The sequence below is a fragment of the Homalodisca vitripennis genome, chromosome 8 (assembly GCF_021130785.1).
Source record: "Homalodisca vitripennis isolate AUS2020 chromosome 8, UT_GWSS_2.1, whole genome shotgun sequence".
In the NCBI taxonomy this organism is placed as follows: domain Eukaryota; kingdom Metazoa; phylum Arthropoda; class Insecta; order Hemiptera; family Cicadellidae; genus Homalodisca; species Homalodisca vitripennis.
In genome coordinates this window covers 69,302,717-69,323,226 of record NC_060214.1, presented here as the reverse complement: position 1 = coordinate 69,323,226, position 20,510 = coordinate 69,302,717, and the positions used below count along the sequence as shown (strand labels likewise).

The 20,510-nt window shown below is 33.0% G+C and overlaps 1 protein-coding gene across 1 annotated transcript; it reads left to right on the top strand.

The window, feature by feature from the left end:
• The first annotated feature begins 422 nt into the window (after positions 1 to 422).
• Positions 423 to 12,312, top strand: LOC124367141. Its single transcript, XM_046823792.1, has 3 exons — positions 423 to 549; positions 9,096 to 9,238; positions 11,448 to 12,312. Exons 2-3 carry the CDS (start codon positions 9,098 to 9,100, stop codon positions 11,592 to 11,594), a joined length of 288 nt encoding a protein of 95 aa, XP_046679748.1. The 5' UTR covers positions 423 to 549; positions 9,096 to 9,097; the 3' UTR covers positions 11,595 to 12,312.
• Positions 12,313 to 20,510: the final 8,198 nt, after the last annotated feature.

The window sequence follows — 20,510 nt, the reverse complement described above, 5'->3', positions numbered from 1 at the left end:
ATTAATTAAGTTGGTTTAAGTTTGACTTAGTTTAAAAACTGATTTGTCGACTCTAAACATAATGTAAAAGAAAACCAGTTTAGACAATTGATTTATTTTATAATTATAAAACTATCTGAACTGAATGATTAATGTTTTCCATCAGAATTTTGATAATAAGGACAATGTAACCATAAATGTGATGTTTCATTGAATTTCATTTGGAACCGTCATAGATATTGTTTTTCTTCACTACTATTTCCACTCCATCAGTCCTTAGTGTTTACTACTTTTACATAATTACTAGTATTACTGCTTGTATTCGAGGAACTGCAGTCTATAGGGTACACCGCCGCCGCTACGACACCTGTCCAACCGGCTGTTAAAGTCTCCAGCACATCCGAGCCCAAGGCTGCCGATGACGCAACCAGGACCATCGCCAGCACCGTGTTACCACCTCACATCTCCCAGAGAAAGCACGCCGCCATTTTCTACGACAAACCGGGTCACCGGAGTTTATAAAGCCTGTCCTCTGCACCGCCGAGAGTCGAGTTCCCTGTCCGTACTCAGGTAAGCTTACGGAGAGATGGTTTAGTTTACTTAGGATAAGTGAAATTATCATTGCCGCTTATTGATAACAAAGTAGATGTCCCATGTAAATTATGAAGACTAATATTACAATGATTTCCTTGTTTTTATATTTTTAATCATGTTATTAAGCTGTAATGATGTTTTAGAATAGTTTTAATTAAACTTTCATAGCCCCCGATATATTAGAAGAAAGCAATTGTTAGGCTTATTGTTTTAAAATTAATGGGTACTTAAATTGTGCGTAAAAAGTGTAGCGATGCGAAATGTTTTTCGTATTTTCATCTAGAGAATAGGTAAAAATGGTAAGTATTATTTAGTGAATAAATTGCCGGATCAAGCTCCATAACATCCAAAGGTATATCTCTTTGGATTTTGGATATCAGACATTGTAAAGTTAAACTCATTAAATTATTAATTAAACTGTTATTATATTGAAACACTGAGACGTTTTATTTTATAAGCAATTTAATGCAAATATATGCAATAATACACCTTAAAGTATCTAATGCACATACGTTGACTTTCCACATCACTTTCTAAGGACACAACGGACAAACGTCTCGGATCAGTTACTGACAAGAAATGCATCTGATTTAGACACATTGTGTGAACTACGGTTTCCGTTGTTGAAACATTATTGACAAAGAACAAAGTAGAGCATTGAACTACTTGTGTGCAATATGTGCCTTAGGTCATAACGACTCTAATAACCCCCAGTTTCTTTATTTCACTTTCTTCCTCCACAACACATTCTCCACTCTCTAAAATCCATAGAAGATTCTATAAGTAATAACAATGAAATGCAAGAAATAAAACCCTTGTTTAAAAATGTTTATAGTCTGTATAATAAACGAGTTGAACGAACGTCTAAAATCAGTTAAACATGTTTAAAGAAACTGATATTTGAACAATGATATTTGAACAAATATTATTCGAATTTGTATACGTGTAAAAAATGGTACTGAAATAAAATAAAACATACGGATAAAATATGATTACATTTGAAGATTTAAAAAAATATTTTTATTTGGAAAGATATATAAGTTTTTTTAGAGTCAATTTAATCTTTAAACCAATACACCTGTATTTAATTTATTCTGTCATAGTTTTGAAGTTCTTTTTTTCTGCAATTGATACCTTCTTTTTGCAATAAATGTTATTATGATTATCAAATTAGGAATTGGATCAACAGAAGGTATAAAATATTACACATATTAAAGAATTAAATTCATAGCAACCGTTTTTGTTTACATTTACGGTGAAACCCTAGCACTTGCTACCCATTTAAAATTAATTTATTTTATTGATTTTAATTTTAAAAGTGAAACTATGCAGTTTTAAAATATGGATTTAAGAGTTTATTGAAACAATTTTAATGTTTAGAATTAGATCAAGCCAATATTATATATTACTAGCAGTTATTCGCGGTTTCGCACGCAATTCCGTAGGTTTTGCACAGGTATGAGTATTTCTGGTTCGAGTGAGTTACATTTCCGACGCCATTATTGAGTTTTCCTTCTTTCCATGATAATGAAAATCTGCCAAAAAGTGTAGATTTGTCGTCATTGTCATATACTCCGATCTTATTATTTTTTGTTCCATATCTAATTTTACCTCTTTCCCGATCAAGATTTTGTCTAATTTTGTCAAAAGACAACTAATTTACGTTTCATAACATTCTTTAAATGTAAAGTACAATCAGACTACATTGTCTCTTATATCTGCACTGCTAGCAGTTACCCGCTCTTTGCACGGAATTTAGTAGGCGTTACACGTGTCTGACCACTGCTGGTTCGGGTGAATTATGTATCAGACGTCAATGCTGAGTTTGATTTGTTGTCACTATCAAGAAAACACATAAAACAGTGTATACTTATGGCCATTGTAATTTACTTTGTTTTTAGTATGTATTGTTCCATACTTGATTTTGCCTTGTTTCTCGATCAAGAAAAGATATATCACAGATCAGAGAAGCATATTTCTTTCAAAGGTGAACTAAGATTGGGTTTATATCAGTCTTTAAATTTATAGTAAAAGTTAGATAGTAACATTGTCTTTTAGATATAATACTTAATATTTGATAAAATTTTACAGTTAAGGTACATTTACAATGACACTCCGCGTTTATTTATTTATAAACTGAAAAATATTGTATTTTATGCAAATTTTGAGTTGGAATTGGTTTATTAGTTTAAAGGAAGAGTTCAGTGAACTTTCATCTAGCATAGTTCTTGCCGACTGATTCACTGATAGACTGCCGACAGGGAGTCTTCGGAGCCAAATTCTGACCATCTTATGTTTTAGGACATTTACTAGGGTAGATGAGGAAGCTACTTACCCAATCTGTGAAATCTAAATCGGCGTGAAAAATAATTGTTACTCCTGAAAGAATGTACTCACTATAATATAAACAAATAGAAAATAATAAACAATGTTTACACAGAACAGTTGATTACATTAGACATGCTGTTTTAATTCATATTTCACAACTAAAAAAATAAGATGGCATTTTAAGTGCCTTCGAGACCAATGGGGCGTAGCCCGGAAGGATTTTCGAAAATGATTAGGCAAAATCAAGGACGGTAAGAAAGCTCATGTACAATTTCAATACAACCGATTTAATAGTTTATGCGTGAAAGCAAAACAAAAAAACAAAGGAGCTTTTACATTTATAATATTATTAGGATTAGGATGTTAGGAATTATCAGCATTTATACAATTATATTTAATTTTACATTGGAATATTGCCTATGGTTATTTATGAACAATAAATTATTTCTTATATTTTTATTTGTTTTTATTATTAAAAATGAGTATTTTGTTTCTCCTTGTGGGTATTTTAAAATTGAAATAAATTCAAATAAAAAAATTATGGTTGCCTGTAAAGTCGGTTTTACGGGCGAAGATTTTACGTGACAACGTCTTTCTCTCGGTAGAATATTTATTGATATGAATATTATTAAATTGCACAATAGGAACAAGGAATTGAATAAAAATAAGAATTCCACAAATTTTAACTATAGAAATATATTTTGTTTACTAAAACATTGTACATAATTTGAAATTAATTAAAATTTGTTATTGTATATGGTAAAGTTGAATAAAACATTTACTAAAATTGGAATTTGAAATTCTTGCTAAACACAGTTAAATTCTAACTCCGCGCGTGGTGATTGGTCGGTTTAGTTCGTTTGTTTGGTCGCACTGTTATGACAGGTTAGAGGTTATAATTTGTTATTTTAAATGTTTGACTAGCAATACGCGCTGTTTGTTCTCAATCGACTGAATTACGATTGATTGCAGAGTGATTTAAACTAATAATTTACTTAACACTATCAACATTTGTCAATAGTATGACATAACCTATAAACTCAGTTTCTCTCAACTTTTGTGTCAATCTAACAATTAATCAATCAATCATAGTTTACGATAATGAAATATCAGTGTACAATTATTTACCTTTACTGTTGTAGTTGTTGTAAATGACGAATCTAAGCACTCCACATTTTCACGAATAAACATAGTTATCTGCTTTATCCCGTGCGGCGGACCCACAGTTATCTGCTTTATCCCTTGCGGATCCCGTGCGGCGGACCCACTGGACGGGCATCGTAACGTTACCGGGCGTTACACTTTTTCATGAGTGACTCCGAGCCGCAACCTAATTTAAGACGTTGTCACGTCAAAAGGGTTTAAGGCGATGAAAGATAAGATAATTTTTGTTGAATTAAAGAAATAGAACACAACTATTATGAGCAAACAGTTTATGTTCACAGTAACAAATTTTCATGTATTTATTAACAGTAGGCGGATTATTCGGACGACGCCCGTAGTTGTAATAGGGAAATTACAACGTTTCAATAATGAATTTAAAACATTTAAAATTTAATATAAGCAACTCTTGCTTTTGAAGCGAAGCAGAGGATTGAAGAAATAATAAATATAAGTTTGGTGAACAAATAATATTGTATGTAAGAAATTATAACTTATGAAATCGAAGGTTTTGTAAGAAAAACACTATTATGACTAATGAATTATAAAGTTAATATTTAGGCTAATTTGAGAATAAATTGTTGGTTTGTAAGACTTTTTTTAAAGTATTCGTTAAAATATGATTTAAGTAACAATCCAAAAATAAACTTATATTAAACCTTTTCCTGGCGTTGGGGTAAATATGGTCCCGTGATTCTTGGGTTTTTATAATCCTGTAGTTATTAAAGTTCGCTAATTTTTTTGGAGTATAATCCTTAAATGTTGGGTTTGTCATATAGTATTTAATCACAATTTATGTTATTTTCACATAATTAGGCCACTGAAGCTTAGGCCTACGTCACATTATAGTATTACTAATACAGTAATAAACGTGTAGTTTGTTTAATCTATAAAACTATATTAAGAAGAGTTTTTTTAATTTTATGTGCGGCCCAATTATATAAGAGTAAGCTAATATAAAAAAATCAGGCTGTATTCAAATGAATTATTTTGAAGTTTATTAATAATTATATTTTCTTATAGTTTCCCAAATTTATATATGTTTACGCGAAATCGTCTCCCAATTCGCTGACTCAAACAATTTTCAATTTGATTAAAAAATACAAAATGTTTGATAAAATTTAGGTTTTGACCATTTCATTGTCAAAATAACAATAATGTCGCAGACACATTTAGGTTAGGGTATTATGTCGCATGTTAAAATGTCATACGATCGTATTTTGTTTATTTAATGGGTGATCTTCTTGTTGTCACTATGGTTACCCATAAGACCAATGTAAAAATGTTACCTTACGTTTATCCAAATACCATGGAGTGAAATATATTAGAACTATCCATCCAAATAGAATGAAGGTTCATAAAAATTTTAAGTTTGAAGTGGGTCTGTTAGTTTTAGAGATATCGTGTAGATATACAGACACACATATACTGTACAAGTGAAGTTTACTGGCTCCTCCAGTGGTAGTCTTCGCTAACGATCTGCCAATAATCATTACAAGTATGGGATGTTAATGCTAAAAATCACAAACTGTAAGTATGTAGTACAATGTAAAACTTCTCTAAAACATAGCTTTCTATTACAATAACTCATTATCATTACAGAGCCAATGAGGATATTTCCACTTCAGACGGAACACGTTTAATAGAAGGTCGTGTCATAATAAAATAGTCTACGTACTATACATTAACATAACATCAGGTAGTAAAATATTTAATGCCAATAACTAATATTTCTATACATAGAAAGGACGAAAAGTCCATACATTGACCTTAAGACAATAGTATCATCTTGGTTTAATGTGCAGTTATTTTAGTCATTCGAAGGTAATAAAAGGTGTTTAGCTGCTACAAAATGAGCGAACGAGAACCGAATATCGAACAGAAATGAAGTTTATAGAATTCCTGAAAATAGCTAAAATATTAATAAGAGGCTATGAAGTAGCCTAGTTGTCTTTCATACGGCAATTGTAAATAAAGACTTTCTTGTCAGACAGCCGTAGTTATGATCATCATACCAAAATGGATTTAAAAAATTAACCTTACTTTTTTATGACGCCAGGGATTTTTTTTATTTTTTTTTACGAAAAGCTTTATAATCTTTGGAGTATTATTCTGCCCGTCCTCGTTGACTGCTAGCCTGTACGAGGATATTATCAAGCAGAATAAGGGAAAGAATTGATATAGTACAAAGTCGATGCGCCACGGTTACAGTCCGGATTTGAACTATCGGTTCCGGTAGGTTTTGGTAGTTTCGGTAGGTCCAAAGTACGACGTCTTAGGCCGCTCGGAAATTGGCACTTACATATTTCTGGAAGTGATCATCTGCAAGTTGTCATCATCAGTCCGAAAAAATCCTAAAACTTCCAGTCCACGTAGCTCCTGAACCATTAGAGATATAGAAAAACTTTGAAAAGCAAAAAATTTCTTGTCCTTTTTAAAATGTAGATTAAACAACTAAATATTTTGATAAACAACATAAAATACAGAAGAAGAGTTCCACTAAATTTAAATCCAAAGACCGCCATTTTCCAATATGGCGTTACCTTGCCAAAACACAAAAATTTGAAAGTGTATTCCTGAGTGAAACTTAAAATTGAGCAAGTTCCAAATTTGGAAAGTGTGGTGCTAAGTTGTGTAATTAAAAAGTTAGCTATATATATATATATATATAAAAATGAATGTTTGTGTGTTTGTCATTTATGGAATCGTAAACTATTTGTCCAATCATTATGAAAATTTGTGTGCACATGTATTTTTCCACGTAGAAGGTTTATATAAGTACTATGCCCATTGATGTAACTCGCCACCAGGAGGTGCTGCAATAGATAAAAGTTTTCAAGGCGCCTTCACATTATAAACTGCAATTACGAGAACGTTATGTATTTTAAATAGCCAAACACTATTTGAAGGCGCTAAGTTATTATGTATATTTAATTAACTTTTGGTTGAACTTAAAACTTGAGGTTTGGACCACTTTATAATAAAGAACATGTGAGTGTGTAATGGCTGTAAACGTACACTTTTGACAGATTTTCTTGGTCGTGGCAACAAGACAAACTCTACATCGGCATTGGAAATATAATTCACTAGAACCAGAAGTGCTCATATACAGGCAAAGTTTACGAAAAGCTTTATATTTTAAGGGTTAATAACCTTGATGGGTTATAATTTTTCTAGTTAAGTTTTCACTATTATTCCAAAAACAAAGAGACAAAAAATTATAAGAAGTATGATTAATGCACCTTGAAGGTGTTGTATTTACGTTAATAGGAAAATTGCATTGTCGACGCCCAGTATAAAAGTAGACTAATTTGTTGATGCAGTATTCTACTCCATCAGTATACGGTAAAAACAACAGATTTTTAGACTTTAAAACTATTAAAAAATATTACAAGTATTTAACTTCTGTATTAAGTAGAAAGCTTAGACTTCGCTTTGAAAGAACAGAAATGTACGATACTTTTAACAATATTACTGCACTGTAATAACAATTTTAGAATGCTATCCTAATGTTATGTAAAAGGCTTACATTTAACAGGTACATATTTGCGTTATTTTTTACACACAACTCGAAAAGTAAAAGTTTTGCTTGAATACTGATCGTATTCCAAGATACTTCCGATTGGTATATTGTTTTAATCCAGCAAAAAAAGCTGAACGATTCCTCAGTTTTATTCGAAAGGCTCAGTTTGATATTTTATATTAGCCTATTCCATTTATGTGGACGTTTTTATACAGTTTAGGAGAAAGTTTTATGACGAAGTATTGTCATGTATCATTGTATAATATTAAAACTTGCACATCTTAGTAAAACACCAAATGGTTTATAAAGCATTCTAAAATTGAGCGTTATCATGCTTTCAGTGCTTGAGCCAAGGAGGGCTCTTTTAAAATTATCTACAATCCTATGGACAAATACAACACCTACTTGTGAAAGTAAGGTGTGAAGTAGGGAGAGTTCGTGTGAAAACAGTCCATGATACATTGTTTTGCTGCCCTGTTCGTTAACTATTTGTGTCTCAAACTATCAATAATAACTAAAATTTATATCTTCCAAGTGAACCTGGATGGTTGGTTAGTTATGCAAACCTCATTGGTTTCATTGCAATTTTATTTATTCTGAATGTTCCACCGTTGATTAAGATTGTTTTTTAACTACAAAAAAATATAAAAAATAAGTTTATGCTTTGATGACAATGTTACAGAGTGTTTTCATTGTTTATTGGACGAGGGCTTCCGTAAGAGCACTCTAAGGGCTGCAGAATGTATACCTCATCATCATCATCATCATCATCATCATCTGACGTTTCCGTTATCACGGGTCGTCGTACACAGCCTCCTCCACTTTTGTCTGTCATTCCAGGTCTCCTCTTCTTCCACCTGCATTTTCTGTAGTCCCCTTCTCTCTATGTCTTTTCACACTTGGTCCTCCCATCTTCCTTTTTCCTCCTTCTCCAGTGCTATTCTAGGCATTCTATTATCTCCCATCCTCTTCACATGCCCCATCCACTGTATTCTTCTTCTTTCCATTCTCTCTTGTTCAGAATGTATACCTGAACTTTCTTATTTCAATTTTGCATGAAACTTTATTTCTAATAGAGAAGAATGGTGCATCTTCATCTATAGGGTTTGGCTGAGTATCACTGAAGCCTATCACTCAGTAGGTTGGTAAACTTTCTCTTCTGACTGTCTGGGAGCTGTAAACATTTCTTTCCTGTCTTATTGTCTGTCTGCCAGCAGGACATCTCGTGCATAATGAGCAGTAGACTAGAAATGTTGTATACAACTTCAGCGAAGCATTGTCTGGCGTAGCCTACTCTTGCCTTGTATAATTAATTGTAGCCTTGTATAATAATAATAACACGAAGGTGTTAGCTTAATATGCCTACAAAGTAAAAGGAAGACTTGGATCTACGTGACAAGACAAACACTTCCCTTTTATTGTGGCCTCTTGACACTGAAATAGAAATAAAAAAATGAATAAATATCTGCAGGGTTATATAGTTTTACGTTAACATTCCCTGTTGTTGCAGCCATGAAGGTGATATTGATTGCCTGCCTCGCCGTAACGATGGTGGCCGCAAGGCCACAGAAGGAAGGAGCCTACTTCACCAACGAGGCGATCAGGCAGGCGCAGAACACTCACCTTATCCCACAGGGCGCATCCATACAGAAGGTATGGATACAACCTCGATAGGGCTCTGCAAATAATAATATAGTACATAATTTAATTTAGTTAAATATAGATACATTCTTTTGTCATTTATTATTATAGGATTCTTAATGGTAGGTATAACAAAGTAGTAAGTACTTCGAAAATATTGCCTTTAGAACGAAGAATAGGTCTCACCACTACCTTTTGAGGATTTAAATCTACTCTCTTCTTTGGCCGCCAATTTATGTGAAAAAATATATCAACATTTTTTTGACGTGACAACGTCTTAAATTAGGTTGCGGCTCGGAGTCACTCATGAAAAAGTGTAACGCCCGGTAACGTTACGATGCCCGTCCAGTGGGTCCGCCGCACGGGATCCGCACGGGATAAAGCAGATAAATGTGGGTCCGCCGCACGGGATAAAGCAGATAACTATGTTTATTCGTGAAAATGTGGAGTGCTTAGATTCGTCATTTACAACAACTACAACAATAAAGGTAAATAATTGTACACTGATATTTCATTATCGTAAACTATGATTGATTGATTAATTGTTAGATTGACACAAAAGTTGAGAAACTGAGTTTATAGGTTATGTCATACTATTGACAAATGTTGATAGTGTTAAGTAAATTATTAGTTTAAATCACTCTGCAATCAATCGTAATTCAGTCGATTGAGAAGAAACAGCGCGTATTGCTAGTCAAACATTTAAAATAACAAATTATAACCTCTAACCTGTCATAACAGTGCGACCAAACAAACGAACTAAACCGACCAATCACCACACGCGGAGTTAGAATTTAACTGTGTTTAGCAAGAATTTCAAATTCCAATTTTAGTAAATGTTTTATTCAACTTTACCATTTACAATAACAAATTTTAATTAATTTCAAATTATGTACAATGTTTTAGTAAACAAAATATATTTCTATAGTTAAAATTTGTGCAATTCTTATTTTCATTCAATTCCTTGTTCCTATTGTGCAATTTAATAATATTCATATCAATAAATATTCTACCGAGAAAAAGACGTTGTCACGTAAAATCTTCGCCCGTAAAACCGACTTTACAGGCAACCATAATGTTTTTTAATTGGTTTTAAGATTCCAAAATTTCTTAAGGAACGTTTAAACCTTTGATATGCGTTGTAAAGTAACCCAAATAAAAGCTTTAAAAACGCTTTACGAATGGCCGTCTTGTTGTCACTTTTCGTCATAATAAGGCTGTCAAAAAGTTTCCAAGCAGCTATAAGAACTGATTGTGCTCAAATTGGCTAAAAACATCTTATGACAAAGTGGTTATATTCATAGATTCTAAAAACTAAGAAATATTAATTTTTGAAACTGTGTATATTTTGCCGTTTAAATTTGTTCAAGTCCCAGAAATGGGTTTGTATAGGTTACTTGTTTTACATAATTTATATATTTTTAATGTCCTTAATTTAAAATAGTGTCCTGAAATACAAAGCCCTACAAAGTACTTTTTACAATTACCGTAACGCTGTACTAGTTGTACATTGTATGACAAACGTGCTTTTCAGTTAAGTATAATGTTGTTTTGTTAAATATATATAGTTGTAATTTTTTATTAGGTGCATATCTGTTAGTGCTTTATTTAGTTATTAGTAATTTTATATACCTAAATGCGAGTTCAAGATAAAAAAACACTTAGCTACTTTGCAGCCATAACAAGAATTCTGTGTAAAAATTCCAGTTAAATTAATTGCACTAATATTTTTGAGAAACATTTCTTAAAATATAAAATTGCAACTTACAGAAAGCGTGAAAAAAATACAATAATCATCGTTTATGTGATATTTTCTTATGAACCATTCAGTCTTTCAATGTGCTCGTTTTCTATCTAATTATAGATCATATGATAAATTATTCATTAATACTTGTATGGAAAAAAAATCATTTTTAATATGACGAAGCATAGGGTTACAGCCTCCCCTTCACTAATAATTAAAATGTGCCGTTGAAGTTATGCCATAAATCATACAAACTGTTTAAACTCGTCTGGTATTTCATCTTTTTCATTGAGTTACAAAATTGCCAAACATGCCAAAATATTCCTATAAATCCTTTTATACTGATCAAAGAAGTGTTATTTTTTTAATTATAGGGCAGACTAAAACATTAACCAAACAAAAACCGAATGTCCCTCTTAAGTTGGATGGATTGTATACCTGAGTGTGTTTCTAACCCTCATAATTTGTGATGTCCAGGTGCAAGAGGGTATCGAGCTGGCGGCCATAGAGTCCATTCCCGCCAACGAGAGGATCAACCTGTTCGAGATCCTGGGTGACCATGTGCCCCCAGAAGTGGTCAACAATCTCCAGACTCAGATAGACCAAGTCGGCAAGAGTCGCTGAGGGAACAACAATATTTAACTTCCTTGCATCGTTCATCTCATTCATCGGTCATCGTCAATCGTTATCTGTTCAACATAAGAGTCACCCTCGATCAGTACGAGAGCCAACGATTTAAGTACTGAAAATGATAGTTAGGTTTCACGAAAAAAGTACGTTCATTTAAAAAAAGTGTTACTCTTATGAGTCGGAAAAATTACAGAATAAATCACTTTGATGTGAGAAAAGACATTCGTGTAACAAAAAATCAGAAATATGTTTAGCATGTTTAATACTCAAGTTTAATTTTAGTTTCAATGTATTTACTCTCAAAGACAAACCAAACAGAGGTTTACTCATCCGTGATTGTCCTATTACTGATTGATTATACTTATTTGAACCCCTCACAATCAATCATATAAATATTTTTATAATTTCAATTCCTCACTAAACTTAAATAAAATTAAGTTTAAATGACTATACAAATGTAGATATTAAATTTTGAATTAGATGCATGACGTAAAATACATAAAATGTTATGTTAAATGATAAAAATTGATTTTTTTTATTTTAAAAAAGTATGAAAACGTCTAAATTAATGTTTTGAAATGTAATTAATTCATCACCCACAATCACCATTGTTCATCTCATGGGTCACTCTGACTCCTTGATTTAGTGTTAAGGCTAGCTTTATTTTTGTATCAACCAATGTAAATATCTCTCAATAAAAATGTCAGACGAGCGCTTGGATTTCTCTGATTACCCGAAGTGAAAAGGAAAGTGGAGAAAGTGGCTTTCACCAGTCGGAGAGTGACGCAGGCGCGGCTCGAGGTCGAGGCACGTGCTCAGGGCTACGTGCTACGTACGTGACAGGCTAACACATCTGCGAACGCACGCGATATGTAGCTTAAAGACAACATGATATAAGCTGTAGCTGCTGATAACTCCATATACTAATCTATTTAAAATGTTGCAGTTAATAAGCTACTAATTTGCAACGTTTCACTTATAATCTACAGCCTCATAAGAAATGTAACCTTCTCGTTTATATATATTATACACTTGGTCTATTTGAACATTCAACCGAGTGAATGTAAGTTAATGAGGTGCAATCAAAAATGGAGTTTCAAATTTAGAGTATTTTTCAAATTTAAATATTACAAAACGTTGTAATCATTATCTTTATAAAGAAGAATAAACGAGAAGTATTTCTTAAGAGTACTTTACGCTTTTTTTATTGAAGAATAAAAATAAAACATCAGACGTTGCCTCAGCTGAGTGACCAGCGTCTCAGTTTATCACTCCAAGGATCCGGGTTCGAATCCCGATTCTGGAACGGCATTTTCACACATTTACAAATATTCACTTCAACCTATCATGAAGAAATGTAAAAACAGTTACAGTACCCTTTGGTCATCTATAGAACAAAGGTTTACAACTAAAAGATAACCGAAATATTTGAAGCTGATACGTAATATGTGGTACATAAAATGTGTTTTCTTTGACTTTATCACTTAAAAAATACTGGACCTATTGTATTGAAACGTTACATTGACATTCTTAAGATTCCTGGTCAATACATAGACCTATTTCTATTTTTAAAATCCACCCACTGGTCTTGAAAATTTCATTTTTTTTCTGTCAGCAGATATTAAATGTAGGTAAACATTATGATGTGACAACACAATCATAGGTTTAATTCATTTAAGTACAATTTTAAATTTCTCTCGGTTTATAGTAAAGAAACCATCGATTGAGCTTAAAAGTAACAACACTTCTTATTTAACCTGCTTTGCAATCACTGATGAGTACGTCTATACAGAAAATAAACTACGAACATTTAATAAAAATTTAGTTTGAAGTGTACCTTTTATTGTTTATTAATTATTGTATGCAGTACTCGATCATTAGTGTAATGCAGATATCAAACACAAAGTTACTATCTAACTTTAGCTTCAAATCTAAATACTGTAATAAAACACATCATGTTGTTTTTTTTACTGAAGTAGTCATATTAGAGAAACTCGTCTATGGTAATAAAATACGTTAGATCTGAATATACTACAATGGTCATAGGTATATATCTTTTTTACCGAAATAGGCTGCTCAGATTTACGTAGGTAATTCTTTATTATGCCATCAACGCAAAATCATATATACTCCACACATATTATCACAGCTTGTTGATTATAAAGCACGTAAATCAGCTGATATCAGTTGTCTCCTGAAAATGTTTTAAAATAAATGTATATAAAGTACGTATGTTACATATACATCCAACTTTAAAAGTAAACAAATTTTATTAAACGAACTAGTCTTGAAAAAACAAAACGTTCGATAAGTAGTATTACTCGTACATTTAATTTTCTTCAATTTCAAAGGAAAACTATACAATATTAAGAACTGTGAGGTCGATCACTCGCTTTTTTCTATTAAATGAAGCGGAGCGGTCGTGACGTCACAGTTTCAGGACTCCGCCCAATATTCTAGCCTTGCTACATCGGAACTCTAACTGCACTTATCCGGGAAGAGAGATTACCGAGGGCTGTTTTTTTTTCAACTTCCGATCGTGCCGCTAGATGGCTGGGCGAGCGGTATCGGCCAGCAATGCGCGGCAGTCGACTGCGCACCTCTCCCACTACAACCTCACTCAATTTCAGACGGCCGACGCCATTTCCAATTTATCTAGCGACACATAAACATGGCTACCATGATAGAATCTCCCGCCAAGTGTGAGTTGAGAAGTGTCATTCGTTTCTTGCAAGCTGAAGGGTTATCTGCAGCAGAAATTCACCGTAGAATGGAACGAGTATACGGTGAAAGCTTTATGAGTGACAGTGCAGTGCGTGATTGGTTTAGGAAATTTAAAGATGGACGAGTTGACATTCATGATGAAGGGGGCCAAGGACGAAAGTCGGTCGCAAACGAAGACCTCGTTGATCGAGTTGACCAAAGTGTAAGAAGCAATCGAAGGTTTACGATTACGGAGCTATCCAATCAGTTTCCTGAGATTTCAAGGTCAGCCCTATACTCTATCGTAACTGAAAAGTTAGGCTACAAAAAACTTTGTGCGCGATGGGTGCCGAAGATGTTGTCTGATGACCACAAAGCTCGGCGAATGGCGTCAGCAACGTCTTTTCTGAACCGCTATGAAGCTGATGGCGAAGATTTTTTGATCAAAATCGTGACAGGAGATGAGACATGGGTTCTGTACGACACCCCAGAAACGAAACAGCAGTCCCAACAATGGATGCATTCAAACTCTCCAAACAAACCCAAAAAATTCAAAAAAACTTTCAACAACAAAAAGATTATGGCCACAGTGTTTTGGGATCAAAAAGGTGTATTGCTTGTTGAGTTTTTAGAGCAAGGTACCACAATCAATGCGGAAGGATACTGCGGTACGTTACAACGTTTGCGGAGAGCTATCCAGAACAAAAGGAGAGGAATGCTCACATCGGGAGTAGTGCTCATTCATGACAACGCCCGTCCTCACAGTGCTGCTTTGACAAAGCGTCTTCTTGACGGTTTTAAATGGGATGTTTTTGACCATCCGGCGTATAGTCCTGACTTAGCGCCGAGTGACTATCACCTTTTCCCGGAACTGAAGAAGATGCTAGGAGGGCAGAGCTTCCGAACAGACGACGCGCTGCGAGACGCCGTGAAGACCCATCTCAAATCACTGGCGGCAAACTTCTATGAAGAAGGTATTAAGAAGCTTGTACCCAGGTATGAAAAATGCCTCAATTTAAATGGCGATTATGTTGAAAAGTAACTAATAATGTACCTAACTTTTGATAATAAATTTATTTAATTACTCTCCCTAGTTTTATTTTTATATCACATCGGAAGTTGAAAAAAAAACAGCATCGAACTAAGCTAGGACTTTGGAATAAGGACTGCGAAAATGATGGTATATAATATAACCCTTACTATGCTGTCACATTTGGAAAAGTTTCAAAAGGTTGCTGTTAGGTATGAAGATCCAGTGGAAATAATACCATTACTATTTTTATTCAGATATTAAATAATAAAATTTAATTATTTTACTTCGATTTTTCGTGCTGACTATAATGACAATATTTTCTTGTTCTTTATTATACTAGTAAACTCAGGTTTTGTTCTGAGAGTCTCAATTATTTAAAATATATATACAGATAATATTGCTGCACAATGAATGGTAATTATGTATTAAAAAACTTTTGACTTCTTTAGTGTGAAGTTTTATTGTATATTCGACAACATATTGTGTATGGACTATCACTGTTAATTAATGATATTTTGATTTAATTTTTTGCTTTTATTTTTTCTTTACTTTCTTTTTTTTAAGGAGAAGCCGATCCCCTTTAAAGCCTTATTCTACCCGTCCTCATGGGCTACTGGCCTGTGCGAGGATCTTATAAACAAAATGAGGGGGAGAGTCGATACTACTGATAAAGTGCAACGGTCATAGACAGGATTCGAACCTGCGCATACACAAATAGACGAAGCATACACAAATTAATTAAAAGGTAACAAACTAGGTATAGTCAGTGACTGTAAATTAATTTAACAGTATTCCGATGCGACTTTCTTCTTTGAAATATTTAGTAATGTATTCTTCTGGTTTCCACGAAGTAATAATACAAAATATGTCAAACTAACTCCACCTTATAAAATGGGTCAACAGTTTATTTTGTTAAGAATCTCTCACTTTCATCGATGTCTCCGTAAGAAGGCTATGTAAAATAAAATGGTTTTTCATCTATAATTTTGTTTGCATTGGGTTTTTCATTGGAGGGTACATTAAAACGTGGTTGGATAAAATTAAGAAACTAAAAATGAGCATAGACCAAAAGAAAATAAATATGGAGCTTAGGTAGAAGAACCCGATTAATTGTAAGAATATTTGCTAGCGTTCAGAACAGAACAATGCCAATGGCGCAGTGTAGCGGGTACGGCGGTTATCGCAAGATAACCAGATCAAGCAACGCCGAGCGTGGCCACTGCTTGGATAGTTGACCGCTGAGCGATCCTGTCCTTGCAAGCGGCCCGCCTGCCCGGCCATTGGTGGTGATTCGGAAGTCACCTTTAAGCCGTTGGTCCCCAGGTTAAGTGTTAGAGAGGGCTTCTTAGCCCTAACTTCGCCTGGTAAAATAAGACATTCTTTCCTTTTTTTTTTTTTTTTTTTTTAATCCCATGGATGATCATTGAATTTAGTGTTCCTCGTAAGTAAATGAAGCTTTATGAATAAATTCAAGACCAATGTAAAATTATTCCTTAACGCTCAGCCAAATTCTAGGAAGTGACATGCACTATCACCGTGCTTAGTGTTGATAATGTGTAAATGAAACTTTAAACACAATTTGAAGTTAGTTGCGGTGGAGATATTGTGCAAACAGACATACAGACAGACAGAAATGAAATTCTTCCAGCCCTACGAGTGATAGTTTTCGCTAAAGCTCTACACATAACATAGAATGTGTTGAACGTGGAAAGGATTGATTCAATGTGAGGAAGATGAACTGGAACTAAACTCACCATTCACATTGAATCAACCCTTCCCACCATAGCTACGTTATGTGTTGAAAACTCGATTGCTTAGAGATCGTATCTAAAGCATTGTAGTGCACTCAGTTGTGCACATGTTGTGACAATAAGAATACCTCTTTAACTAGATCACACTCTATTTTGTTTTCTATGCGTCTCTAATGGCAAAAAGTTCATTTTGAGCTTCTTCGTCGCCGAAATATTGTGGATCTCCTCAGACAAACATGACTCCCATATTCCAGGAGTCAAGTCTGTGACGGCGTCATATTCCACACGCAGCACTAAGAGGAAGGTGAACTGGAGCTAAACTGAACATTCATAATAGTAGTAAAATAAAGGTTTGATTGAGCTACACAGTTTTTTTAATATATTTTAAATATATTAAATAGTTTCAATTATATGCTGTTCAATTTATAAACAGTATATAATTTAAACTAAGATACAAAAATATGAAATTTACAATGTTGCAATCCTTGAAAATAATACTTTAGATATTTTTTATTATAATTTTGAATGTAATTTAATTTATAAGAAATAGGAACACCTTAAAACGTTAGTCTAATAAATCAAAACAAAACTTTCTACCCTCTGGCATTTAACCACATTAATCTATAACTTGATCAATCCATTGAAATAATACATTTATCATACATTTGTGCTTACTCAAGTCTTTAAGGTTATTTTATTTTTACATTTAAAGACAAAATGAAACCAAGCAAGTAACCTTTTTAAACAAGAGTGATAAGTATTTTTTTATTTATGATATATTGGTTATACGGCTAACACCATTTTTTTTTAGGTAAAAGTATATGGCAATAACAATATACCAATATTAATACCTGTCTATAACTATGGCAAATGTCCGAAAATCCTGTTATCCTTTCAAACCTTCCATCGTCAATAACAAACATTAAACAACAACAACAAAAGTAATAATTAAGTAACTATCTATGGAAACGTTAGAAGAAAATAAAAACTTCTATTTATATGTTTCTAAGGATACCAGGATGTTTTTTTTTATAAATATTGAAGTTGTATTTGGACGTTCTTTACACTCATTTCTCGTTATCACTAATTTGAAAAGGAAACAAAGGAAGGAAGGCTTAGAAGAATTCTAGAAGAGCTAATCCAACAACCTTCTCTTCGTTGTCTGTGTGTGTTTTTTTTTTTTTTTTTTTTTTTTTTTTTTTTTTTTTTTTTTTTTTTTTTGAAGAGACTAAATTATGCACAAGGAGTGTAGTAAAGGAAGAGGACACAAGAGAGGGGAAGAAGTTTCTAGTAGGAACCTCCATCACCGGTGCTCATAGGCGGAAATCTACATCAACCCTTACAACATGACAGTCTCCTGAACAGAGAGGTTGTGTGCACATCAAAGTCTAGAGACTTCTTAGAAGAATCTAACCAAACTTGTCTGCTACCATCATCTTGAGTGTTGTACTTGATAAAATAATTTTGGTTGTTGGACGGCTTTAATGAATCTTAGGAGCGGTGCCGAACTTGCGAGAGGCTATCCCCTACGCCTACAGTAAGCCGCGTTGGGCGTGGCGGAGTACACACTTTCCCACAAAAAACACGCGCACGCACACACACGCATCGAGTACAACATATTTCTTCACCCTCGTCTTGCATTGGGAATTCTATTGGAATAAAATATTTTAAGATAAATTAAAAGATCGTGGGTCTTAGAAAAATGTAGTTTTTTAAAATTTGGATCAAATTAATAAATTGGTCATTCAACCGCATCATATGTAATTTCTTTTAATATGACACGTTGTACACAATAAAACCTCACAGACTCAGAATTTATTTTACTGAGATTTTCATTTTAATGTTTACTTGTCATTAACACCCTACGAAGCCAAATAAGACAATTGTATTCAAGAGTTCAAGGTATCATAACAGGGTTCAGGTAGCATTTTTTTCCACAAAGATTTTAAATTAATACACTGTATTCAAAACTTAGCATTTCGCTATTACATTTAGTTGAAAGTCTGGCTTAAATTGAAATCCCTAATCTACTTTTATTATGGTCTTTCAACTTCATAGTGTTTATGAAACTCAAGCTATTACGTGGATTTAGTAGCTATGAAAATAAAGAGTTTCTCTTTCATAGTGCGCATCAGTGTTAACTTTTTAAAACTTACTCTAATTGAATACCATATTCCAACCTAATTTATATATATGGGACGAGTTTAAACTCAGCCTCTTTAAAGTGTTTTTAAAGACATTAATTTTGTTGCAAAATCCTATAGTAATATTGGGTAATTTGGAATTGAAAAATGTATTTAACGAGCTGTGGGAATAAAAAAAGCGGAAGGGGGTTTTCAAGCCAACCGATAATCAATTAGTGGTGTCACAAAATATCTTTCATTTGATGTCCTATTCTTTTTAGATAAAAACGTCCATTGATTCCTTAACAAACACAATTTTTTATTGGTATAAAAGGGGTGAATTATGATTACAGCGTGTCCAGACCACCTGTCCTTTATTCATTTAAGAAGAACGGTTAGAGCAAGAACAATCAAATAAATTGCAATCTCACTAAATAAAACATCGTTCTGTTTTCTTTAACAAATTTTAATAAAAAAAATAAACTGAAAGCCATTGTAACTGGGAAATGACCATATTGTGCACTATTCTGATAAGACAGAACCAATTTTAAAGCTCTTTAAAGTGCAAGGTGAACTTAAACTTTTTTATGTTGACCCTCAAATTATAAAATTTTAGGGGACACTCAAAATTAAGAAAAAAGCAAAGAAAAAACAAATTAATCTCCCTTCTAACTATACTAAAACGATTACCTATATATTTAATACTGAAAAATATTAGAGGTTATTTTTCTAAAAAAAATTAAAGGTTAAGTAGTTAAGCTTGCTACAAACCCGATTTTCACGTTTGAAGAGCCTAGAAAGAAATCTTGATAGATACATCGAACAAAATTGTGTTACATTAGCAGTTCAATTAAAAGTGGTAGGTGACATCCATGTGGAAAAATAAAGCTACTGCCTCATTGCACGGTACGTCAGAAGCGGTGAAGAATTCCTGGAAATTTTGTAGAAGATAACTATGAATCAAATAATTCTATACATTTTTAATTTATTATTACTATAGAAAATGAGAAGTTTCAATATAAAATTCCATTGCTTTTCGTTTTCATGTCGATACAGTGAAGATCAAAAACACTTAATGCAATCACATTATTATTATTATAACTCATAATTATTTTATATTTTGTATTTTTATAACCTATAAACCATTAATTCAATAGTTTAGATACCAGCTATCTTTTAAAAAATATCTACAAGAAATCCGAGCATATAGGTAGATCTCTACAAAAAAGTATATCATTTACTTATTTTTCAACAATTAGTTAAGACTTCTTACTTTAAATTACACGAAATAAAATAAATG